Source organism: Eucyclogobius newberryi, unplaced genomic scaffold (assembly GCF_026437365.1).
Source record: "Eucyclogobius newberryi isolate DKJ021-1_F unplaced genomic scaffold, fEucNew1.0.hap1 SCAF_16, whole genome shotgun sequence".
Taxonomy (NCBI): domain Eukaryota; kingdom Metazoa; phylum Chordata; class Actinopteri; order Gobiiformes; family Gobiidae; genus Eucyclogobius; species Eucyclogobius newberryi.
This window is the reverse complement of record NW_027315790.1, coordinates 25,414,704-25,440,461: the sequence shown is the minus strand read 5'-3', so window position 1 is coordinate 25,440,461 and position 25,758 is coordinate 25,414,704. Positions and strand designations below refer to the sequence as shown.

At 41.4% G+C, this 25,758-nt stretch overlaps 4 protein-coding genes across 4 annotated transcripts in view; 2 read left to right on the top strand and 2 right to left on the bottom strand.

Moving 5' to 3' along the window:
* Positions 1 to 2,225, bottom strand: part of LOC140361519 (fibrocystin-L-like) — a 56,791-nt gene extending 54,566 nt beyond the window's left edge. Inside the window, exons 1-5 of the mRNA XM_072447231.1 lie at positions 2,166 to 2,225; positions 1,932 to 2,062; positions 1,452 to 1,542; positions 1,325 to 1,382; positions 1,151 to 1,244 (exon numbers count right to left, since the gene is read on the bottom strand). Coding sequence (XP_072303332.1) covers positions 1,151 to 1,244; positions 1,325 to 1,382; positions 1,452 to 1,542; positions 1,932 to 2,062; positions 2,166 to 2,225 — 434 coding nt within the window. The remainder of the gene's footprint in view (positions 1 to 1,150; positions 1,245 to 1,324; positions 1,383 to 1,451; positions 1,543 to 1,931; positions 2,063 to 2,165) is intronic.
* A 2,053-nt stretch (positions 2,226 to 4,278) lies between these two features.
* On the top strand, positions 4,279 to 6,096 carry LOC140361518 (uncharacterized). The gene is made up of 3 exons (XM_072447230.1): positions 4,279 to 4,312; positions 4,828 to 4,969; positions 5,529 to 6,096. Exons 1-3 carry the CDS (start codon positions 4,279 to 4,281, stop codon positions 6,094 to 6,096), a joined length of 744 nt encoding a protein of 247 aa, XP_072303331.1.
* Positions 6,097 to 9,742: 3,646 nt separating this feature from the next.
* LOC140361466 (transcription and mRNA export factor ENY2-2) lies at positions 9,743 to 11,463 on the bottom strand. Its single transcript, XM_072447177.1, has 5 exons — positions 11,412 to 11,463; positions 11,254 to 11,328; positions 11,062 to 11,132; positions 10,745 to 10,819; positions 9,743 to 9,989 (listed from the first exon to the last, which is right to left on the bottom strand). The coding sequence occupies exons 2-5, from the start codon at positions 11,319 to 11,321 to the stop codon at positions 9,913 to 9,915; spliced, it is 291 nt and encodes a 96-aa protein (XP_072303278.1). The 5' UTR covers positions 11,322 to 11,328; positions 11,412 to 11,463; the 3' UTR covers positions 9,743 to 9,912.
* Positions 11,464 to 11,685: 222 nt separating this feature from the next.
* The window catches only part of nudcd1 (NudC domain containing 1), a 48,339-nt gene continuing 34,266 nt past the window's right edge, over positions 11,686 to 25,758 (top strand). Inside the window, exons 1-4 of the mRNA XM_072448102.1 lie at positions 11,686 to 11,888; positions 12,515 to 12,669; positions 20,207 to 20,392; positions 23,313 to 23,496. Coding sequence (XP_072304203.1) covers positions 11,774 to 11,888; positions 12,515 to 12,669; positions 20,207 to 20,392; positions 23,313 to 23,496 — 640 coding nt within the window. The 5' untranslated portion in view covers positions 11,686 to 11,773. The remainder of the gene's footprint in view (positions 11,889 to 12,514; positions 12,670 to 20,206; positions 20,393 to 23,312; positions 23,497 to 25,758) is intronic.

Sequence of the window (25,758 nt, the reverse complement as noted above, 5' to 3'; positions counted from 1 at the left end):
CTCAAAGGAACCTTTTAAAGTAAGATAAGATAAGATAAGATAAGATAATCCTTTATTGTCCCACATGGGGAAATTTCATTGGTGCAACGCAGGTAGATACAGAGGTAGATAATTCAGAAATGTAATATTATTGCAACAACTGTTATTCTCAGGTGTTATTTGTATCCTTGGTACTTTTATTCCAGAACAAGCTTTTCTAGAGTATCTAAGTCTAAACAAATCTACAAATTTGAGTTGGTAACACTTTACAAAATGCTTTACCTTCCATAATAACCATCCGTAATGAAACTCAGGTTATGGTGTCCTGTTTTACAAAGAAATAATAAAATAGTGAAGACTTAAACAAAAAAGTCTTTACTGACGACTTCTTAAGATGTGTGACATAAACAATCTTACCAATGTATGATCCCGTCATTTTGCAGCTCATGTACCCTGACGTACTCTTTTCATTGTTCAACTCCAAACGATACCTTCAAATATATATTACCATTAGTATTGATTTATTCATTCTTTATTGACATTTCAGAAACACTTACAGTTCATCTGAATCTGGTTTAAGCAGCTCACACGGCATTCCTCTGAGGAAGGCTCTGGAAAAATAAATAAATAGATAAAATAATTATATTTGGGCATTTCTAACGTTATAAGCATTATCACAGAATTATAATGAATACTAGGATTTGAAACGTGATGCTAAACACAAATTGTGATCTGATTTAGGTGAAATTGTCATATTGTTTTAAGCTCAAACAAAGACACAGAAATTAGCTATTAAGATATTACATGAATATGAATTATGATCAAATCTTAATGTGTTCAGTGCTCTAAAAATGTGATATTCATTTGCATTTTGTTCAGCATTTTCAGAGTTTCCCATTAATTTCAAGATTACGGTGGTCCTCTCCAGTCTAATTTGAGCCCCCCAGAGTCTAAAAACAATCTGGTATTGGTACAACAAATCATACTTCGACTTGTAGCCTGTAATAAGTACTTGTACTGTAATAAGTACTTTTCTATCTTCAGAAGCAATAAGTTATTCTTCATGAATTGTATTAAATACAGTAAATATGGATTGCACGTGCCACCACAGTCTCACTTTGCATACAGGAGTTTCACACTGAAATTGATCAAACATAAATGACAATTTTACCTGACAATTCTGCTGTCGACAGTGTTTGTGCTTGTCCTGTTGCTACTTCCAAAAGCATCAGTTATGATCATTCCTTCGATAGTCAGCAAACTCCCTTGAGAAGTGCAAGGGTTTGTTAAGTAAATATAAAAAGGATTATATAGTTTAGTTTTGTCTACAAGAGTTAGCATGTACCTGGCAAACCGCTCAGAAGGTCCAGAGATCTTATTTTTGGAGTGCGATACGTACAAGTCTGAAGAAAAACAGCAAGAAAATAAGACATAAAGGAAGTATGTGATCAGTACAATGTAAATGCACTTACCGAGAAAACACAATATTTACAAATGTTACTGTCAGGAATGATAACGCGGTCCACTGTGACTTTGACATCATACGTTCCATAAGGCATTGCTCTGAAACGAACAGGACAAATTCTTTTATCAGCACACAATTCTGATTTAGGACTTTTAAAACAGAATCAGAAACTAGCAACACTAGATATTTGTTTCGAATTTGTTCAAAGATCAACATTTCAAAAAAGATAAAGACGTTCCACTAGACTTATTGAATATTTGTAAACGTGTGTAAATGTGTGGTTTACGTCATTTGGACCGTCGAGCATAGATAAGTAAAAGCTTCGTGCATGTGTTGTGGCCCAAAGACAACATCAGAGCCTGTAGTGTGAGAGAAACCGAGCTTCTCCTTCTAAACTTATATTTGATTTACAATTAAACTACAGCCCTTTTAATAAAGCATGGAGACAGTATTCTTCATTGCTAAATTACAGATGTGAAATACATACCTGGTGTAACACATGATCTGGTTTCCGTGTGTTGAGTCTCTCTCCACGTCACACACAAACGACATTGTGTCTGACACCAGAGTCACATGGTTTCCATCACCGTTGCCCGGGTTCAGCTGAAACTGGGATGCCTGAGCAAAACCTGCAGATTCAAAATGATCATAAGTCATTCCTTGGTTTGTGAATGGAAACATATGTTTAGGATTTTACTAACAATAATTAGTAATTGTATACCTTCGCCTGAAATGGTGAGCCTTGTGGCTCCACCAAGACTTCCTTTGGATGGACTGACATTAGAGATTTTTAGTGCATCTGGGGGGAAAAGCGTTTCAAACTGTAATTTAATGCAACTTGAAATTTTACAAAATTTTCCATCTTAGTTTTAACTCGACTTACTGCAGGGGATTAAAAGTGCAAAGAACAGAGTCATGAAAGAAAGTCGATTTTTGGACGCAGGCTGCATCCTGTAGGTGTCGGGATCCCCCACTGTCCCACCTAGTCACTGTTAACTGGAGAAGAAATGGTGTTATGTTTCAGGGAGACGCAGGGGAAATATGAGCGATCAGGAAAAATGGCATTCAATAGGTCCAAGTAAATAGGTACATTTGGATAAATGTGCGCACATCAAACGTGACAGACGTGTTTTGAACATCAGAAAAATGCCCAGCGCCAACAAGGGGTTAATCTCTAATGAGAGAGAGCAGTCAATACTACAGATGAAAAATATCCTTTTGGCCAATTCTGGCACATTTTCAGAATGTTGTATTAACATGCACTGTCCCTGTAATAAATAAATAAATGAATACAATACATACATTTTAACTGAGACATCTACAGCTGATTCTTGTTAAAGTATGTGAGCATCTGAGGAGTGGTCAGTGTCTCTCCTCTGTCCCGCCGCACACGCTTCTGTAGTAGTAGTAGTTGTAGTTGTAGTTGTAGTTGTTGTTGTAGTTGTTGTTGTTGTTGTTGTTGTTACTTTTAATGATGGTTGGCGGCATTTACCGCACCTACTGTAGTTGTAGTATTCAAAGTATGTGTTTTGCGCTATATCATATTTCAAGTGTTCCCTTGCACTCGTCTCTCTCCCATTTGTTGTTGTTGTTGTTGTTGTTTTATGGCGGTTGGCATCCGAGTGTTGCATTACCGCCAGACTTTATTCCTCAGACGTTTCGTAGTCCTCAGACTCTGAGACTCTAACAGTTGAACTTGCTCTGCTTCCACTCATGTGACGATATCAAGCAGATGCATAAAGTAAGTGTGCATTCGATTCCATTCCGCTTTAATGGTCTGTGTGTGACGGTCGTGGACCCTCGTGGTAAAAGTGACGAAAAATCACGCGAGTGCGTCTTCTTTGAAACGCTGTGTTTTACCGCAGCAGCCAATTCTGCGCTGTTCCAGAGGCTGACTTGTGAGTACTTGGCACATTTTGATTTAGGCTTAGTCATAGTGGAAATATAAATATTTTCCCAAGTTTTTAAGTATACAAATATTATACAGGCTGTGCAGTTAATAACATTATATACTAAATTAGGTTTTATTCATGACAAAACGCCTATGACAAGCTTGGGTCTTTTACAGACCCAATACTACAGATGAAAAATAGCCTTTTGGCCAATTCTGGCACATTTACAGAAATGTTTATTAATATGCACTGTTCCTGTAATAAATACATGAATACAATACATTTTTGTTTTTTTACCGACAAAATGATTTAAAATAGTTAAAAAAGAAAATTGTCATTGATCAGATGACGAAAAGTTTGCACAGCCCCAGTTCGTCCCCTGTCTCACCTGTCCCATCCTCCCTGTCTCCCCTGCCCCCTGTCTCTTCTGTCTGTTCCACAAGATAATTATATTTATTACTTGGTGTAGGTCGACTACTACTGTCTAAATGACTATAAGCAACTATTGCATATTATGCATATTAACTGATAATAATACAGCAAACATTTGTACAAAAACTAACATTTGTTCTTATCGTGTCCCTTTTACATTTTACCAAGTCGTTCTCTGTGTAACGTGGAGTGGATTGTGGCTGGTCTCGTCCAGCAGGGCACAGGTGAGTGAGACTTTGGATCTGGATCGCTCTATAAAAGCTTGCCCAACACCCCGAGCCAACACAGAGGTGCCAAAGAGACGGGACAGGCCCACGCTGCACGGCAACAACACCCACTCCACGGTAACAACACCCACTCCACGGTAACAACACCCACTCCACGGTAACAACACCCACTCCACGGTAACAACACCCACTCCACGGTAACAACACCCACTCCACACTAAAACATCAGCAGGATTTGACTGAATTCAACAAGATGTGATTTTGTCTTTTTACAGATTCAAACATGAAATTCCTTGTGGCTCTTGCCCTTATTTCTGGTGAGTGTAAAACCTACAAACTGCATATATTGAAATACTACTTTTGTCTTTGTGGGTAGAGCTGTTCTTGTGATGTTACTAAATTAGACATCAAATCATTATATATTTATTGGAAAAAAAAGAGTAAATGAAGAGTTAATTTCACAAATAAATATCTCAGTTTAGAACATTTGTCATTATTATTTTCTTTTTAATTTAATGGTTATTAATTACAGAATAGTTATAGGGGTATTTTTGTTGCACAGAAATAGATCTGGCTTTTGAAAAACACCACTTGACAAATAAACTCTCCAGGTACAAACAAAAACAGATTTACTTTGTTGTATTAAATTAGTTGGATGAATTCAGATTTTACACTATGTAAAATAGCTAATTACAGTACTGCTTTTAAATAAATAAGATAAAAAGCATTTCAAACCAATAAATAACAAATAGATGTGTGTACAGTTGATCATTTACTACTCATAATAATAAATGTCATCTACTTTGATATGAAGTCTTTGTTCCTCGTACAGTCTGCAATGCCAACGTTGTAGAGTACAAGACCGACCTGGACCTGGTGAGGGACATGTTTTGGGAATATGCTGCCTGGATGGCGCCGTATACCGAGCAGTCGCTGAAACAGATCCAGAACTCGAAGCTGGGTCGGGAAGTCAAGTAAGAGAGGCTGAATGTGTGAATTGAACGGTCATTTGAGCGGTTTAGACTGGTTTTGTTCAGTTATTTGTCATTTTGTAGAGTCAGAAATGACAGAGAACTCGAATCGTTACCAAGAACCGTCATCGTATTAAACATCATGCAACTATTATATCTAGAACAGTTTTTTTTTAACAATCATTAGAATAAAATAGATATAGAACAATCAAAAGGCACAATAGAATTTCCAATGCCATCAGCTGTAATGTGATAGCATGTGATTATTCAGGTCACAACAGTAATCATAACTCAGACAAATGTGACAAAAAAAGTATTTTTAATTCTATCTATAGTCCAAACAATACTAAACTAAATGTAATTTACTTTATCTGGCTGTTTTTTGTCATTCAGAACGTTTTGTAAAGCTGGTCACAAACTTGAGGATGTTAGACAAAGAAATAGATATCACTGTTGTTTGGTCTCAGTGAATTTTTCCCCAATAATTGTAACTGAAATAATTCCCCAATAATTGTAATGGAAATTAGGAGCTCTCATATTGTATTTCCTGTATGTTTTCCAGCACTAAGCTTTCCCAACGCGCCGATATTGTGAACAAGTACAGCGATGCCCTGGAGAGCTATGAACCTGCTCTGTGCCACGAGCTGCTCATCCACATCACTGATGATGCCGAAGAACTCAAGTCTCAGCTGGAGTTCACTCTGTCCAAAGTCAGCGCCCACCTCCGGCCAAAAGTCGAGCAGCTCGTTGCCGACATCCAGACCAAGCTGGACGCGCTCGTGAGGGACGCAGATTTCCTCATCGAAGCCATGGTGGACCCCAAGACTCTCCAAACCGTCCTGATGCCGAAGTCCCAGGACCTAACGACCACCATGGCTAGTCTCCTGGCTCTGATAGGCAAAAGGTACGGCAAAAAGATAGAGTTGATGTCAAACGATATCACGGTCGAGTTGATGGAGATGGTGGATGATTACGGGCTCGAGTTGAGCAGCAGAATGAGGGAGGTGCTGCTGGAGACTCTGGTTACGTCCACTGAGGAGCTCAAGGCCAAACTGGAGGCCAACGCCCAGGACGTGAAGGCCCAGATCGCTGTGCTGTGGGAGGCTTTCACCCAGAAAACCACCAAGTAAAAACACAAACCACCACCCTGCTTTAGTCACACACAGCTGCTGTTTATTTCACCTGCACTCAGAGGATTCTAATAATAAACATGTCACTATGAAGTCCTGGTTTTCCTGTCTTTTGTACAAATAATTATTACATACATTTGATTGTAAAATACTAGGGTTTATAGGGTAAATTACAAACAAATAACAGTCAAAATAGAAAGGGCACGGTTATAATTTGCAAATTGTTGTTAACTGTTAATACTTTCTAGTTGTTTTTGTGGGTTAGGGTTTTGTGGCTTCATCTAACTTGGGTAGGCCAAAACCACCTTCTTCTTTTGGTAGTTGCAGGGTCTTTTTTACCATGCCATATAAATCTATAGATTATTATTATTATTTATTCCACTAATAAAAAGTTGCCTGGGGAAATTAGGAGAGTCTGGAATAGATCTGGGCAAAACATTCATTTTTCTTATTTATTTGTATTTCATGTTAAATGGAATAAGGTCTGTATTTTCAAGGTTTGTCTTTATAGAGGAAAAGGGGTGTAGTTTTTCTCTTGAACGATGGGCAAGTCTTTATGGAGAGAATCACCTAAATATTTAGGGGATTCTGTTTTCCATTTAAGATAAGATATTCCTTTATTGTCCCACATGGGGAAATTTCATTGGTGCAACGCAGGTAGAAACAGAGGTAGATACAGAAGAAAAGAACAGATCACTTATAGGAAGTTTGAAAACACTTTCAGTAGAAGATCTCCTTTAAACAAAAACTTCCATAGACAAAACCCAACAAGGGATGGAGGGGAAACAATAATAAAGATTTAAGGATAGGCCCTCCTAAAAGTCAGAGAGGTTTGCCACAAATCTTTTGCATATTAAATTTATAACCTCACATTGGCTCAACATTATCAAGGGAATGCATCACATTAGGTGTGAAATTTCTGGTTTGGTCAAAAACAATAAGACATCATCTATGTAGCAGAAAATCTTTTGTTCCCTCCTATAAATTTTTGCCTGACCAGCCATTCCCAACATGTTTTGCAAACAACTTCAACAACAATCAAAACTGTGTGTGGGTCTGGGGCTCGACCACTGTGTTTAAATTTCTAGGGCGGAGTTTAGAGAGAAGAGACAGAACCAATCACATCAACCCAGAAGTGACGCAAAAAACGCGACACGCTTAACCGGATATTACGTAGCCCATGTCAACAAGGCGTGTTCCGCGTTATCCATCCCCGAAAGCAGAAAATGTCTCCTGAATCACGATGACGCCCTGCGTATAACCGCATCTAACGCATGTTTATCATGGCAAGTAGAGTAGACTTTCCTGATTGTTCAAACTGAAGCGAGAGCAGAAGTAAAAACTCGGTCACGAGCCAGGTCCCCCATCTTGAATGTTTTGGAACGGTGGTGGAAAGCGCTACTTCCGTATCTCAGTGTGACGCGTTAAAACTCCGCCTGGGATTGGATAGGTAAATGGATTACCGACGACTTCATTGCCTCTGACTTTGATTCCAGACCCTGACGCATTCGACCAGAATGTGGGAGGGGCTTGCCAGTCAGGCAAATAAATTGTAACACCATGGATTTTTTCTGATTGTCTAATATGTTGGGCCAATGGTTCTTAGTACAGTGTAAACAGGAAGAGGGGCCAACCGAGCGCAGCCCTGCCTCACCCCTCTTTCCAGAGTCAGCGGGTCTGTCAAGTGACCGTTAACTTTAATTCTTGATGTTGGAGTGTCATAAAGAGCCACAATATTAAGATGACACCATATCCAAGTCTGTTTCAGTCCCAAATAACTGTCAAAAAGGTTACTGTAATTCACTTTGAAATCAACAAAGTGACGTTTGATAATCACTTTGGCTCTAATCTTTTTTTAACACCATACAGTTACTAATAATCATTAATCATAAAATAAACACAAGACACAAAGCATTTCATCATGTGCCACAGTGCGGGAAGTACTTGTGACCTTGAGTGAAGAATATCTGCAAAAAAATAAAGTTAGTTTCACGTTGGACGTTGGACATTTGCCTCCGCAACTAGAGCGTGAGCTTTGTCTGTATGTGTCCGGCCTGCAGTAGCTCGGTGCAGGGAGCTGCGCTGAAGTGCCCCTTGATGTGCCAGTTAGGGACCGTCTCTATAGTACGGATGCACAAGTGTTTGTTTAAAAATGTGTTATCTTAAAAAATATCAAACTACAACGGAGTACAGTATAAGGGTCAACCAAACAAATAAAAAATGCGGGGCACTACGAGAACAAAGTCATTAATTCATTAGATTATTCTCGTTAAATAACGAGAAAAATCTTGTTAATTAATTACTTTACTCTCATTAACAAGAATAATCTCATGATTTAAAGGCGCAATGCACAATTTTTCTGTGATTTGAGAACCCAGGCGGAAGTGCGCATGCGTACTCCCCCCGTGCGGACTGACACAACACACACGTGCTTTGTTTGTTAGAGCGATCCGGGCGCCATCGCATCGCATCTCTCATCTCCCGTAGATTTCTGTCTTCTTCTGAATCAGCTCGAACAGTCTTTCTCCGTCTTCATTTTGTCCCGTACACTGAGGGAACTATATTATAGTTATTATAGTTTTGATAGATCAATGCGCTTAGACACGCAGAAACGTGCTACTCTCCTGGGACGAGCCGCACGCGGCTGCAGGTGAGCAGTAGGTGCGTTTTATGATTGATTCATGGCAGGACTAATCGGCCGTCCACGCCACGAGGAAATGAGACTCAGATTTGGGCCAAAAAATCATCCATTCAACCTTTAAAGGGAATAAAGGCCGATACGCGTTTCACTTTCAGCACCATGTTACCCCTCAGTGTAGCATAATGGTACAGTCCAGTAACAGCGAGGTGATGCTGCAGCGCTGTTTTGTTTGTACTGTGTATAAAGCTATATGGGATGTTGTTGAACAACATCCGGCGTCACGCCCCCAGGGGACGAACAATAGACTCGAGCACTCCATGGAATGAACAGCTTAACAAGAATAAAATCTTTACTACACACATGTAGTACTTTTACACAAGAATGCAGACACTCGCACATTATCTAGTTCCGATCTAGTTATATTTATTATTTTGTTGACTACTACTGTCTTAATGACCATAAGCAATGGGATCTGATCTGAAATTTATTGTGCATATTTTTATGGACTGTTACATATGTGTTTGGGGCTTGTGGTGATAAGTTTATGTTGTGACTTCGTCAGTGTTTGTTTTGCGCTTAGTGCTTGTTGCATTTTCTCAATTATGGTGCAATTAAAAAACAAAAAAAATTACAACTGAAAAACAGGCCACTTCAAGAGTATTGAGATAAATGTGTTTCAACAATCAATAATTTAGTGTCGCTTCACCTGACAAAAAAATCATATGGTTTCTGGTATTTTGTAAGTACTTGAAATAATATCTGTGTTGTGCCAAGTAATAGTGACAGCATTTCACAATTTTAACACTTCATCAAGTGCTAACCTATAATTAAACATAAAAATAAATGCAGTGTTGACATACTGTTTCGACTAAAAAAAAGAATAGTCCTGAAAGTAAAGAATGCAGCAGCCATTATTAAGCTTTACAAAAGCAGGTTCAGTTGAGAGAGAATAATTCTCCAGAATATTTGAGGGTTAAAAGATACATGAGATAAGAGTGAGACAAAATAGGTCACCAAAAATAGGCATGATTTTATTCAATACTCAACTGCAACATTGCAAACTCAAGTTATTATGAAAACACACAATAAAAAAATAACACTTCATAGATCAACAGTGGGACTGTAATTGTGACTTTAAAAATGAATAGAAAATGTCTACACAGAAACTGCTGTCTTCACAATGTGGCGTGTTGAGCTAAAAACGCTCTGATTCTCTGAAGGAGTTCTTTCTTCACGCTGTCGGGAACCAATGCTGTGGGGGAAAAGGACCAGAAAATCATCACTGGCCCTCAGAGGCAACTGTTGTTGTGATTTTGGGCCTTACAAAAATAAATTGATTTGATGATGATGATCACTCACACGACCTTATGATTAAACGAAGGAAATACTCTGTATTCCCAAGGGACTTCTTTGATACAAGCATAATCAAAAGACACGTTTCACATTTCTGTACAAATGCCCGATTTAAGGTTTGGGGAATATATGTGATTAGGAGTATTGCAATTGTAATTCAATATAAAATAAAAATCACAGTGAAGCCTCCCTGGAGAAACAGGGAGTTAGTTCCTAGCAGAGCACATTATACTACCTAAATAACTGACTACTCGATAGCAAATTTGATCTTTGGCAATTGAACGTTTAAGACTTTTGTATATTTGGCATTTAATTAAAAATGTTACTACTTTACGGCAGCAGTGGCTCAGTGGCCAACTTGAGATTGGTAAACTTGAACCTCAGTCGGACCAGTTGGGATTGTTCTGTTCTGTGTATGAATGATGAATGTGGTGTGTGAGTGATTGGTGGCGGGAGGGGCCGATGGCATGGATTGGTTGCTTCACAGAGTCAGTCAAACCCAGGGCAGCTGTGGCTACAGCAGTAACTTACCAGTACCAAGTATTGACTGAATTAATATTGAACAAAATTAAAACATCTGAAAACAAGCTATACAACATTATTATTGACCACATCTTTCTTGTAGACCTATATAATAATTGTGAGGATTATTACCTCTGCCTTTTGGTGTGACTTCTGTTACCAAATCTTCCACTGTGACATGCTCCAGTCCCTTTTCTCTGATCACATCTGAGAAGAACATAAACAAGTTAAATTGGACGAAATCAAACAAATTTAAATTCACAATAAGTGTGGCCAGATCATTAAAATATTGTCACTGTTGTTTTGAAGATATGCACATTTTCATTAGACTATATAATTTATCATTTAAAAAACGTACGGTATTATGTAAGTAATATCGTCTGAGTATAAGTTCAGTAATAACAGAATAACTTCTCAATATTTTCCCAAATCTTATGCTCAACATTTACCTTTACAGTGCGCTTTCAGCTGATCCTTCCACCCACACTCCACCAGCTTCGCCCTGAGCAACTCTTTCAACCTGGACAACATTTAAAAAGGTTTCACTGCATGTCCATGTTATATTTTGCGTATTTTCACATTATTGTTGTGTAAGGAATGAGCTGTGATTGATTTGCCGCAAAAGAAGAGGGACCACTCACCGGTCCCGCTCCCCCATTTCTATCAACTTGTGGTTAATGGCAGCCCTCATCTGTGAGTCTTTGCTCATTATCTGTCTGCAAACACAAGGAGACGGATACAGTGACAGAGAGAAACAATAATTTAATCAGAATACTAAAAATAACAAATAAAACGTTACCTTAGTCGAAGCGGATCAGCTGGGGAGCACTCGGTCCGTTTAGTAAATAGATTCCCCCTTCGCATAAACTAAGACGCAAAGGTTCCGCGTGTAAAATTAATTTTGACAAATCCGAAGATAAAACAACCAAACACAAAATTATGACAGTAAATATTCATTCTGTCGAATAAAATGTATTTTATTACCTCGCTTTTTATCGTAACACTGTGAATTTGTGCAATGTCTTAAGATACTACGTTTCCCATGAGCACCCACTGCTCTTCGGTCCGCCGTGAAATGTTTCCGTGTTGAACTTGAGCAGGGAAGCGTGTACCACTCATGAGCATCTTCTTCAGTATTGTGTTCTTTTTACCATCAAAGCCATGGCGGCAGCAAACTACTCCTTGAAGGTGAACAGAGAGCTCCTGGACCCAAACTTTGAGAGTTACAGACTGTCGCTGGACGCCATCCCTTCGTACACCGTTGAGCTGGACGCGGGTGAGAAATTGTAGTTAGCATCGAGCTGAAGTTTAGCTACTAACTTACTACTACTTGTGGTGGTGCCAGCCCAAAACAGCGTTGATTTTGTGACAAGCAAGAATGAACTAATGAATGAAACACACGTTGAATTCCTCTCAACCTTGTTAAAATGCATCTATTTCTCATCCCCAATACATGAAGTATGGGTATCGTTGTGTGTGTTTATGGTTGTTTAGCATATGTTCACATTCATAACACAACTTGCACTATATGCTCATAATCGATACATTTAGAAGGGGCTAATGTTTTTCAGTATTTATCTATACACTTACAGTATACAGTAAAAAAAATGTAACTAGTGCATCAGTATATCGTTTATGCCAATCAAATTGTAGTAATTCAGATAAGATATAAATTGTCACTGCAGAGAAATTTAATGAAGCTCTTAATATGCAATAAATGGCAGACAACAAATCATACATGCAAAGTCAATTAAAAATAACAATAGATTAGGTACTGTTTACAAAAAGCACTTTAAGAAGTTGTTTTGAACGATATAAAAATTGTGGCTTCCCTCAATATTGTTATGGGATGTAACAGGTACAATTATTTAAACTGCATCTGAATGTTTTGTGTTCATGCAGCTGTGGAGGAGCTGAAGCTGAAGGACTCTCAGTACACACTGGAGCACATGCAGGCGTTTGGCATGTTCAATTACCTGCATTTGGACCCCTGGTACGAGGACAGCGTTCTGTTCGTGGACTGCGAAGGACGAGTGCTCAGTCTCACTGTCACTCTGGTAAAGACAACTGCATTAATCGGCTATTCTTAGGTTTCAGCGACAGTGTTTGGGGTGACATTTTGAGTGCTTTTGACTAGTCCTGACACCACGATTTAATTAATTAATTAATTAATTAATTATTAACTTATCGTTCAATAAGTAATGGCTAGAACAATATTTTTGGGGTTCAGTATAAATAATCTGTTTTTTCTTTTGTACAAGTGGGGGAATAAATACTGTAGTTATTCTTTATAGTACTATAAGACTTGAGCAGCTGAGGCTCGAGTATCATGACTAATATAAATACTAATAACTACTAAAGTGTTCTTTTATTGCAGCTCATGTTTATTTTAACGGATATTTATAAGCTTTCTTTTTTATTTTATTTCTGAATGAACAAAACAAGACACAAACATTTAAACATTATAAGTAGTTCTAAATTTATAGTCCAGTGTATTTGTCCCATTTGCTCCAAATTTCAACTTCCATTTTCAAATTTAACCCGGATGTAATTTTTCGAAAGTCAATTATAAAGTTGGTCCAGCAAGCACTTTTCTGAATACTTACCATATTATCCGCTGAGATTTGTCATATGAATATTTCATGCATTTTTTATTTTTTTTACCAACCTTTTTATCAATGTCTTTATAAATAGTTTTAGCACAGGTGCAGGCACAAAACCAAGAAGGAATTTTGTAATTTGTCCTTGTCAAAATACTCCTATTGTAACCTTGAGATTTATATAATTTCTATGCAACTCTCTATGCAATTCTCTGACACGCCAGTAGGTGGTGACCAAATACTTCAACAGCACTTAAGACTCTTCTTTCACCAGTGTATTCTTCAGGAAAAAGCCTCCTCTTGCAATATTTCAAATCTGTATGACGCACGAAGCAGTTCTTTATATTGTATTACCTTCATCCAACGAAACGTCTGAGGAATAAAGTCTGGCGGTAATGCAACACTCGGATGCCAACCGCCATAAAACAACAACAACAACAACAAAGTGTGTGTGTGTGTGTGTGCGTGTGTGTGTGTGTGTGCGTGTGCGTGCGCGTGCGCGTGTGCGTGCGCGTGCGTGCGTGCGTGTAGACCACCATCAAAAACAAAGATTGGCTGCTTTAATAATAACTTTTATTTATATAGCGCTTTTCAGTGACCCAAAGACGCTGAACATAATAAAAAGGGGGGGGGGGGGGGGGTATTTACAGACAGGGGGGGACAACACGTACAATACACATAACAGATAAAATGAACAAGACAGAAGAAGTAGAGAGAAAATGATGGGGATGTAACAGGGGGTAGAAGTGTAGACAGTGGGGTAGAGGAGGCTAGGGGTAGGGGAGGTCATAGGCTTGGGTGAAGAGGGATGTTTTTAGGCGGGATTTGAATGTTGTGAGTGAGGGAGAGTGGCGGACAGGTTGGGGGAGGGAGTTCCAGAGTCGGGGTGCTGTTCGGGAGAATGCTCTGTCGCCAAAAGTTTTGAGTCGGGATGTTGGTGCAGCCAGGGTGAGAGAGGAGGAGGATCGGAGAGCTCGGGTGGGGCGGTGGGGGATGAGGAGGTCAGACAGGTAGGGGGGGGGCTAGGTGGTGAAGAGCTTTGAAGGTGAGGAGGAGTATTTTAAAGTTTATGCGCTGCTTGATGGGGAGCCAATGGAGAGAGCGGAGAACGGGAGTGATGTGATCACGGGACCGGGTGTGGGTGAGGAGGCGGGCAGCGGAGTTTTGGACCATTTAGAGTCTGTGGAGGGAATGGGAGGAGATGCCAGTGAGGAGGGAGTTGCAGTAGTCGAGGCGGGAGGAGATGAAGGCATGGATGAGGGATTCAGCAGCGGGGAGGGTGAGGCAGTGTCGGATTTTGGCGATGCGGCGGAGGTGGAAGTATGAGGTCTTGACGATGTGGCTGACATGGGGAGTGAAGGAGAGGGTGGGGTCCATGATGATACCGAGATTGCGTACCAGGGTAGAGGGGGTGATGGTCGAGGTGTCGATGCTGAGTGAAAAGGGACCAGTTTTATTGAGAGTGGATTTGGTGCCAATGAGGAGGAGCTCTGTTTTGTCACTGTTCAGTTTGAGGAAGTTGAGAGTGAGCCATGATTTTATTGTAGAGATGCAGGTTTCGATGTGGCTAAGGGGAGGGTTTTGGGTGGATTTGGTGGTGAGGTATATCTGGGTGTCGTCAGCGTAGCAGTGAAAGTCCAGGTTGAGTTGGCGGAGGATGTGACCAAGGGGGAAGATGTAGCAGATGAAGAGGAGGGGGCCGAGGACTGAGCCCTGGGGGACCCCTGCGTTACTGGGGAGAGGGTGGATGAGTGACCGGAGAGGGAAATGAACTCTTGCCTGTTGGTGAGGTAGGATGTGAGCCAGTCAAGTGCAGAGCCCTCAACACCCAGTTGGCGCAGCCTTTGTAGGAGGATGGAATGGTTTATAGTGTCAAAGGCTGCGCTGAGGTCTAGTAGTAACAGGATGTTGAGGGCCCCGGAGTCTGCAGAGGTGAGGAGATCGTTGAGTACTTTGACCAGGGCTGTTTCAGTGCTGTGAAGTGGGCGGAAGCCAGATTGGAGGGGTTCATAGAGGTTGTTTGACTGGAGGTGGGTGTGAAGTTGGGCGGCGACGATGCGTTCCAGCGTTTTTGAGAGGAACGGCAGGTTGGAGATGGGGCGGTAGTTGGAGAGGTTGGCGGAGTCTAGGGTGGGTTTTTTGAGGATGGGGGTGATGGAGGCCAGTTTGTAGATGGAAGGAACATGGCCGAGGGATAAAGACTGGTTGAAGAGGGTGGTGAGATGGGGGATGAGAGCAGGGAGGCAGGCCTTGGTTAGAGTCGTTGGGAGGGGGTCGAGAGAGCAGGTGGTGGTTTTGGAAGCGGTGATGAGGTCTATCATATGAGAGGAGTTAACAGAGGAGAAGGTGGTGAGGGGAGGGAAGGGTGGGTGGTCAGGGAGAGGGGGGGGGCAGGGGTGGGGGTGGTGATGGAGTTAATGGAGACGGCAGTCATGGAGCTGTTGATTTTGGAAATTTTGTCATTGAAGGCAAGGAGGAAAGAGTTGCAGAGGTCAGGGGAGGAGGGTGGAGTGATGTCCGGTGGCTGGAGCAGCTTGTTGACGGTGGAGAACAGGGTGCGAGGGCTCCGGTGGGAGCTGTTGATGAGGGTGGAGAGGTGGGCAGATTTGGCGGCTTGGAGAGCGTCACGGAGATGTGTAATTTGAAAGCTTCGGCGTGGACGGTGAGGCGGATTCTTTTGAGGAGTCGTTCGAGTTGGCGGCCAGTCTGCTTCATGGTGCGGAGTTCAGGGGTGTACCAGGGGGCGGGGTTGATGTATGAGACGGAGGAGGTTTTCCAGGGGGCTAGGGAGTCAAGGGAGTCGGAGAGGGTGGTGTTGAGCATGACAGCATAGTCGTCGGAGGAAGAGGGGGGGGAGTCAGGGGGGAAAGCAGAGGATATGAGCTGGGAGAGCGTGAGGGGGTTGACTGACTTGATATTGCGGTAGGTGATGGTGCGTTTTTTGGGGTTGTGGGGCGAGGGTAGGGGGGCGGAGAAAAGGATGCAGAGATGATCAGAGAGTGGGAAGGGGAGGGGGTGGGGCTTAGATATAGGTAGGAGAGAGGAACAGACTAAGTCCAGAGTGTGGCCTTTGGTATGGGTGGGGAAGTCAATATGTTGGGTGAGATGGAAGCAGTCCAGGAGAGAGAGGAAGTCGGATGTCAGTGGGGCGTTGGGGCAGTCAATGTGGATGTTGAAGTCACCAGTGAGTAGGAGGCGGGCAGAGAGAGAGGATGCAATGGTGAGGAGTTCAGACAATTCAGTGAGGAAAGAGGGGTGGGGCTTTGGGGGACGATAGATTAGGATAGCGGTGATAGAGTTGGGGAGGGAGAAGGCGAGGTATTCAAATGATGAGATGGATGGAAGGTTGAGGTTCAGTTCAGTGATGGATGTAGATTTTTTATGAATAACAGCAAGACCTCCCCCACGCCCGGAGAGGCGGGGTTTGGCAGTGTAAGTGTAGTTGGAGGGAGTGGCTTGGTTGAGAGCATAGAAGTCCAGGGGGTGTTGCCATGTTTCACAGAGGAGAAGCAGATCAATGTTATTGTCCAGTAGCAGTTCAGATATAACAGGTGATTTGTTGGAGAGGGAGCGGCAGTTCAGCAGTGCAAGGGAGATGGATGGGGGCGCAGAGATGGATGGGGGCGCAGGGGTGGGGGGGCGGAGGTTGCTGAGGTTGGCAGTGCGGCAGGTGGGGATGACGGGGGGGGCGAAAACTAGTCCAGAGTGAGGGGATAGGTGAGCCGTCGTTGGAGTGTTGGTTATGGGAGAGACCAGAGCCCCTGTGGATGTAGCGGGGCCGGCGAAGGATCCCAGCTGAGCTAGCTGCAGAGGCAGCAGCAGCTGGGAGACGGTGGTTATGGTTGAGGAGGTGAAGGTCAGCAGCGGTGTAGGTGAGTAGGCGAGAAGTTGGTGGAGCGGTGGCCTGGAGGCGCGGGAGTGATAGTCCGAGGAGGAGATGGAACGTAGCAGCAGATGAGAGTAATCCAGTTAGTATGTTGGCGGTGGCTAGAGGCTGGTTAACTAGAAGCTGGTGGGCAGAGAGTTGTGAAAAAGCAGCAGTGGACCGGGTGTTGAAGCTGGTGGAGTGAGTGGCGTTGGTTGCCCCAGACCTTGTCTGCAAGGCAGGGAGGCCCCGCGATACCATGACGGACCTCAGCAGGTGTTAAGCCAGCTGTTAGCTGGCGGCTAGGGCAGTAGATAGTCCAGGAGTGAGGGAGGAGATGAGCGATGGACGGTGCAGTAATGTCCGATGAAGTTAAGGAACAGGGATGTAGACAGAAGACAACACAGAGACGCGGGAACAAAACAAAACAATGGAAACGACTAACAAAACAAAGACATTGGGACAGAAGCGGCAGTCCACATACCAGACGCCGGCGTTGCTCTATCAAGACGCATTTGAGTCCAGTTTTGTGACCAGATCGCCCCCGTCTGTGGAGCGGGGAAAGCAGAGAAACGGGGCTGTACCTTGGTTGTATGGGGCTGCTTTTCTCCGGGTGGAGCCGGTGCCCCGCTCTCCGTGTCTGCTCCTGTGGCGGGCTGGGGCCACACCTTCGCCCAGGTACAGACCTCCGGGGCGGCGGGTGCGGGAGCGCGGAGCCGGTGTTCGGGCGTGGAAACGCCGGTGCAGTGGAGGAGAAGCGGAGCCGCGTGCGGCTTGTGGCGGTGCGTGCCGCTCGTGGTGGAGCCGGTGATCGGACACGGAAACGCCGGTGCAGCGGAGGAGAAGCGGTGCCGCTCGCTCGTGGTGCGTGCGGCTCGTGGTGGTGCGTGCTTTCTAAAATTTTCACTCAAACCACTTTTAACTACGTACATATCCTGTTAATTATACCTAAAACATGCAGTGTGATGAGCTAAATGACCTTTTCTACGTAGACTCCTTTTATGTCCGGGATGATGATTACACATAATTACTGCTGCGGTTGTGTTTTTGCCCAGAGAGAAGCGAGGATCACAGCATTGCATCTTTTAGAAAAAAATGCTGCTTCACTCCTTCAGATGTGAGTGGTGTTAATTTACTCTTGTGCAGAAATGTGTTAGTTACTTCCTAATTACAGTCATCACGAGATAATTACCCTCTGCTGCTGAAGCTTTTGTATACGTTTGCAGGTAAGTGGCAGACTGTTCACTTCGAGCTCGGTTTGGGGCTTTAACTATGTGAAAGGAACTCTAACGGTGGTCGTGTGTTGTTGCGTTAGCCTTTGACATAAGGAGCAATGTCATGCGCCATGGCAACTACAGCGACAGGCTTTTCAATGGCCATTAGCTCTCGCCATCGGTAATAGATACCCTTGTCGAGGTATATCTGTCTATTAGTAATGCATCCGCGAGGTTTCTGAATGTGAATGTCAATTAGGTGGATGTGCAGTGTACCGCTGTTAATCTTTGTGCATACTTTGATGGAACAACTTTTTAATATTCTGCAAATCATTATTAATCTCGTATAGGAATTGAAATGATAAAAAAGACTGCCGGCTTCTGTTGTTGTTGGGTTGATTACACTAAAGTTTAACCACTTGATTCTCCATACCAATGAAAACCACAATAAAAAATTGCGCATGAGGCTGCGTGCACACTTGCACATTCACATTCACATTATTAAAGTTGAGAATAACCCAAAATAATTTACTAATAATTCACTTTCTACTTCTGAAAGTTCAAGCCCATTTAAAAAATCAAAACCTGCACAAACAACTATCAAGGTTAGAAACGACCAGTTTGTCGATTCGTTTCTGGGTAGTAAAAAAATAATTTACCTTTTTAGTACAGCAATTTTTGAACAAGAAATATATATATATATATATACCTTATTTTCCGGGCCATAACTTTTTTCATAGTTTTGCCGGGGTCCGGAGTATAAGCATAAGTATTAATGTGATATTATTTATTATTTTCACACTTGCAACCGCATTTCATTCTCCAGTGCAACTTAAATATGACTTATATATAACTCTATTATGCATTTTTTGCTGGTGTGACTTTTATAGTTCAGAAAATACGGTATACATAAATATATTGCAACATCAATGTATCATGTAATGGATGAATAAGTAGGACATCCTGCTACTTATGAAATGTATTTATTCCCCTTTTGTAAATGTTTTTTTTTCTCATTTTGAAGCCTAGACATCAAGACTTATTCCGGTCCCTTCCGTTATATCCATTAGCAGCATGATTTTATATTTATTACTGGATGAGCCAGTGGTTTATGAATGTGATTGAACATGTGTTGGAGCTGGTCACATGGATGTACAGCTTTCTCCTTCGTGCTTTTGAATGAACATCTTTTTTTCATTCAGCGTCGATGAGCCACAATACAACCATCAGACTTGTATGTAGCCGGGGTTTTTACGGTTGTGCTTTTGAAACTAATGAAAAGAAATGTAGAGCAACTATTTAAAGATGTACAATGTTGTCAAAGTTGAAGAATTATTAGTTTCAAGGAAAGCATTTCCACCCCTCAAAAGTCCATGTGCTTCAAGTACAAACTGTTTCCACCTTTGATAATTCAAGGTGAATTTAGCTCAATATTACCTTTTTATGAATGTATTTATTTCGCAATGTTCAGAAATAGTTTGACCAAATAGTTTTTATCCGGAGATTTATCAAAATAATTGAATAAATTGATTTTTATTAAGTTGATAAATAAGATGACATACAGCAACAATATCTGCATGGAGACAAACATTGCACAGTGCCCCCTTTAAATATAACGGTTTAATGAAGTTCTGTAATGATGAATCAACTCCTGTAATCATGACTAGTTGACTGTAAAAATAATTGTATTTTGATCATCTAGACTATTACACACTCCTAATTTTCTTATTGAATACACTGAATACATATACGGTATGTAAATATTCTCTTTCTACACGTCTTCTGTCACCATATATCAGCCTTTTAATTAAAAAGCTTCGAAATGTACACTAGAAATATTAGTTCGACAAGTCAACTGCTAGAATAATCCTTAGTGACAGCCCTAGTATAATGTAATGTCTTCTTTGTCTTTGAGGACACGGCGTTGGGGAAGCCTCGGGAGGTGTTCCTCATGAACCCAAATTCCAGTTCCTGTGAAGACCGCCTCTGTGCCTCTCTGAGCCTCACCTCTGCGACGTGGGCCGCGCTGTCGGACGGGACGGGTCATCTGCACCTGCTCCGCACCTCCAAGAGGGGAAACGGCTCACTCAACAAGTGGGAAGTGAGTGTCTTGTGAAAATTAAGATTTAATTTATCAACATTAATCAATTTCTGTACGGCAAAAACATTATAAAGTATTCGGAGTGTACAAAAACACGAGGTACTCTTTGGGATTTATCTAAATTGATGTGAGAGCATGGTGCGCACAAATCCTGATGCAGGTCTGAGGTGACGTACCATGGAAGACTGGAGCAGCGGACTCCGGTCCGGATGGGTTCTTCAGAGGCTGTTGGTGTGAGTCGTGATGTCCTAGCGCTGTGTCACAGCAGTCTGGGTCTGAGCTGATTCGGTCCCATTGTCCTCATGTTCTGGTTAACCAGATTCCCGTTCTGTCCTTTGTGCTCGAGGGCCGTGGCTGGTTCCAAGGTGGAGCAAAGCCCAGACACGGGCTGCGGATCCGCCGCTCGGTCCGACCTGAACCAGAGCTGCTCCGTTGGTTCTGGTCTGGGTTTGGTTCTAGTCCCACTGTAGCACCTTCATCACAATATCGCATAGTCCTTCATGTTGATCAATTGATTAAGCTGTAAAAACACAAATTAGGATATCTCTCTGGTTAGTTATTTATATAATTCATTTTTGTGTTTTCCAATGAGCCAGAATGATAATTCTTTGATGCACTTCTTTGTGATTTTATGTTCAGATAAACGCTGCTGTTTGCCATGCGGCACTTAAACATGCTCCTAAATTTCCACCGTAATGTTGATAGACATGGCCATTATGTTTTTTCAGGGACTTTATATTTAACCATACGTAGATCATCATTCTACCGTTTTGTTTATTATAAACCACATTATTGATCAAAAATGGCTTAGTAATAGAGACAGGTCCATTGACTCAAAACTGCAGATCTGATGTCACAGTGACATTTCACTAACAAGCAGCAGAATGTCAGTTACATGTTTGTATTTTTGAAAATTGGCTATGGCGTGCTGCCCGGTGGCCGAGTGGTTAAGTCGCAGCACACATATGCCAGGCTCCAAGTGCAGCCGGCCACAGAGTCGAGATTTCGGATCCTGACTTTGTCAATTTACCTTCTCTCTCACCCCCAATTCACACTGTCCTCTCCTGTCTAATAAAGCCTACGGACAAAAGAAATCTTTAAAAAAGTAAGGAAATTGGCTGCGTGACATTTTAGAATAAAACATGTGACACTTGGCGTCTTAATTTGCACTGGCGCACGTAATGTCATGATAACTATTTGAATCTGATTGGTTGAAGCAACAACGTGAACATGCCGAGAAATCACGTTTGCTCTACTGCTCTGACGACAACCTCTGGATGCTTTATTGTAACACTAAATTAAAAAACTTGGCTCGTACCAATAAGAAATTAAATGTTACTGTATTTTAATTAAATGTGACTGTATTTTATTTAAATGTTATTGTATTCTTAATAGTTTTGTCCTCGTTGAAGATGACGTAAACTCATGACATTTACATCAGCTCTGAACGATGAAATGAGACCAATTTAGATGAATTTTAATGTTGTGTGTGTAATGTTCACCGCCAAGAAGAAAAAGCCTCTGAGGCATAATGTCAGAGTCACTAAATGGTGCTGACAAATGTCCAAATGAGCTCAGTAATTGTGATGAAGACATAAAAGGATGCTCATAAAGAGGAGGCGCTTTGGGCGATATGACATTTTGAGGTTGTGAATGCCGTTTACATCTCATAATGTTGGAAAGATATCGATTGGTATAACAATTTAAAATATAACCGCCGCGACAATGACCATAACGAGAAGACGAGATGCCCGGCCACATCGAGCGTGCAGGAAATTTTTATCATGGAGAAAATCGGCAAGGAAAAAATTGGATGGATTATATTCAAGAACGCTCTGGACATCATCTAGTCACACATTGAACTGCTGCAAGACTTGAAGACTTGTTGTGGTATGCTTTTCTAGTTTTCTGCTTCTGTTTTTTGACTTGTTTGTTGTTATAGTGACCTTTTGTCTATTTTATTGTTTTTTTCTGTTTTTCTTACTCATTGCTTTTATTTACTTTTATTGTTCTGATTGATTTGATGTATTTCTGCTGACTTTCAGAGCTTTTCAAGACACTCAAAGATGCATCACAGAACAATAATAAAGCTATCAAAAGAACATTAAGCATCAATGCGCTGCACAAATATAGTTGGATTGCATTGTTAATGTTTAAGGTCTGATTCAGTACAATAAGCAGGAGATTTATATATGTTAATAATATTCATTTGTTCTGGAAACTGCGGTGAGAAAAATGATGTAGATTGAGAACATTTTACATCAGTCTTCATCTTCAGTTCAGTATTTCATTAGGTGTGTTTTTAAGCAGCGGAGATTGGCCTGTGATGTGTGAGCTGAACTCTTTGATACGGCGCTGTCTCCGGGCTCTTGTTCTTGTTAAGTGGCTCCCCCGGTGGACCGACTCGCTTGATGCAGTTCAGCCGCAGAGTTCAAGAGAAGAATCTGTAATGAAGACGCAAGTATGCAACTTTCTGCGGTGGGATTTGAAGCTCAAATCTCAATCGAGACAAATACTGGAAGATAATTTATTTGTTTGACCAATAACAGCCCAAACTTTAGGCCGATTCAATAAAACTATGCAATGAAGAGCGAAAACAATTTGAAACACAATTTGACACCAACAAAACCTTATTTTATAATGTTCTGGCAGAAAGTTAGACCACAAAATGGAACATTATTTCCCACAAAACAAGACCAAATACAAAACTGGAACTGCCGCTTCTCAGGAGGTGTAACTTGCTAGGGCTCAAACCGTTCGTGTGAAAAAAAAAGAACCTCACAAGATAATTTTCCACATGTGTGCACGCTCTTGTTTCAATTTGAACTGCGGCACGAGCTCTTGTCCCGTTCCCCAATCGGGACAAGAGCATTGAAGAAAAAACGCTGTTCTCCAACGTAGTTCATGTCTCTGTCCACAGCCGCTGTTCAGTGAATCCATCGGGGACCCGTTCGTGATCCTCCACAGTGTGTCTCACGTCGATGCCGGAGTCCACAGCATCGAGGTCCTGATCCTGAGAGTCCAGAAAGACCCCGAGGAGACCAAGGGCAGCGGGTTCTTCGTGGGTCTGGAGTGGATCACCGTCTCCAACGCTCATGAGAAAGGTAAAATGGACCAACTCACATTTCACATGGAGTATTTGCTTACGACTAATCAAGGTCGCTTTATTTTTACCACAATAACCAAAAAGCTTTTTTATTAGACGTTGTAATTTTCAACACAATGTTCAACAAGTTTCCATAAAAATCATTCTAAAACTGCTCTGGAAAGATCAAATTGTATCCTGTTTCTGTGATTTATTTCTCTACTGACAATTCTAATGTGTACATAGTTGCGATTCTAGTTTAGTATCAGATTTTTTATACTTTTAACAACCTTACTTTTAATGTATCTTTCTCTTCAGCTCTTGCAACAATACTACAAAGTCTTGTGATAATCCTCAAAGATCCTCCATGTTTTTAAAGTGTATGCATCTTCACCCTTTTAATGTACATGCAATACCAAGGTAAATGTACAAAATAACGTTACTCCCTCAGCATTGGCTTACTCAGAGCTGTATTTTGATTTTGATTCATATTTGAATAATCCTTTACTGTCCTGCTTTTTAAGGGCTCATTTGGGTTTGAGCACTTGATGTGATCATTACTTACTAAATACCAGAAATAACGCATGATACTGTATGTATTTTCCTCACACACTGTGGGGTGTGGCCAGAAATCATTCTATATTTGGACCAAAATGTTAAGCTCAAAAGTCACAAGAGAAAATATAACTGTTCAATCTGCTTCTGGTTCCTTCAACTATATCCGTTGGATGTCTTTTTTTCTATGAACATGGAAAAGGGAGATGGAAAATGCTCACAGTTTGCCGCTAATTTAGTGAACTATTTAGTGACTAATGAGCATTGGCTGAAGACACTGACAAGACGCTAATGATGTCTCAAGTGTTGTTAAGAGATGTCTTTTCTCCTGATTTTCCAGGACAAAGCCACACACTGTTTGCGCTAATTAGCCTCATCTTATTACAGTTTTCAAACTAATAATTTAAATGTCTACAGTCATTTGCTTCCTTTAATGATGTTTGAGTTACAATATAAGATAAGATAAGATAAGATAAGATAAGATAATCCAATCCTTTATTGTCCCACATGGGGAAATTTCATTGGTGCAACGCAGGTAGATACAGAGGTAGATACAGAAGAACAGATCACTTATAGGAAGTCTGATAAACACTTTCAGTAGAAGATCTCCTATAAATAAATAAAAACTCCCATAGACAAATAAATACATAAATACCATTGCATGTGATCCCGACAGTAATTGCACATGAATATGTGTCACGACAGCACATAGATTGCACATGAATTTCACAGTAATTGCACATGAATTCCAACAGCAATTGCACATACGACAGAATTGCACATCAGTATTAGGTTAGGTCAGTATTGCGACGGGATAACGTGACGATCTCCGGGTAAGACGACTGTTGTCCGCAGTTTCATGAGTTCCTCCTTTGTGTAAACGCGGTACGGCGCCGGCCGGGGGGCGGGGCCGGAGGACTCAGAGCCAAGACACATCGCAACGACACGACGAAAACACTCAATCCAGCCGAATAAAGTCAAAACAAGTTAATTTAAAGCGATTCCAGTGCGTGTCCCGATCGTTCGTGAAGTTCCTCTTTCATATAAACGTGTATATAAACGTGTACCGACGACACGCCGTACTTTAGCGCGGCCGGAGGGCGCGGGGGGGGGGCTGGTGGGCTCGCTCGGAGCTAGCTCACGTCACAACAACACAACGAACGCAACGAAAAACGCTCAAATCCAGCCGAAAAAAGTCAAAAACAGTTGAATTAAAAAACTATTCCAGCGCGTGTCCCTATCGTACAGTAAAATAGAAAAAATATACTAACTATATTTACAAAATATCACTGAACGCAATGAATGTTGGATAACTGATGTGAATAATGCATATGTAGCCCGTTATTAAAGGTAGCAAATTAGAATATAGAGTGTATTGTCGATATTAAAAAAATGCTGCAGTGTAATCCATCATCAGAATCATCATCATCAAACGTTTATTACAAATTTATAGTCTAGATCTAGAGTTAAAAGACACACAACCAACTTCATCATCTATTTAAGTGTTTATTTTTTCTGCAGTTTTGTGGTTAATTTTACATGTCCAGTCACAAATGTGCGTTTCTTGAACCTCAGCCATGACATTTTGCGGTCATGTTCTTCCACTTTTCAGAAGGATTTGTATGAAATCGTCTGAATATTTCCATGAGATGAGATCAGAAGTGCTTCCTTTCATCTCCTGACCACTACAATCAATGCAAAGAAGTCATAAAATGATTAAACATTA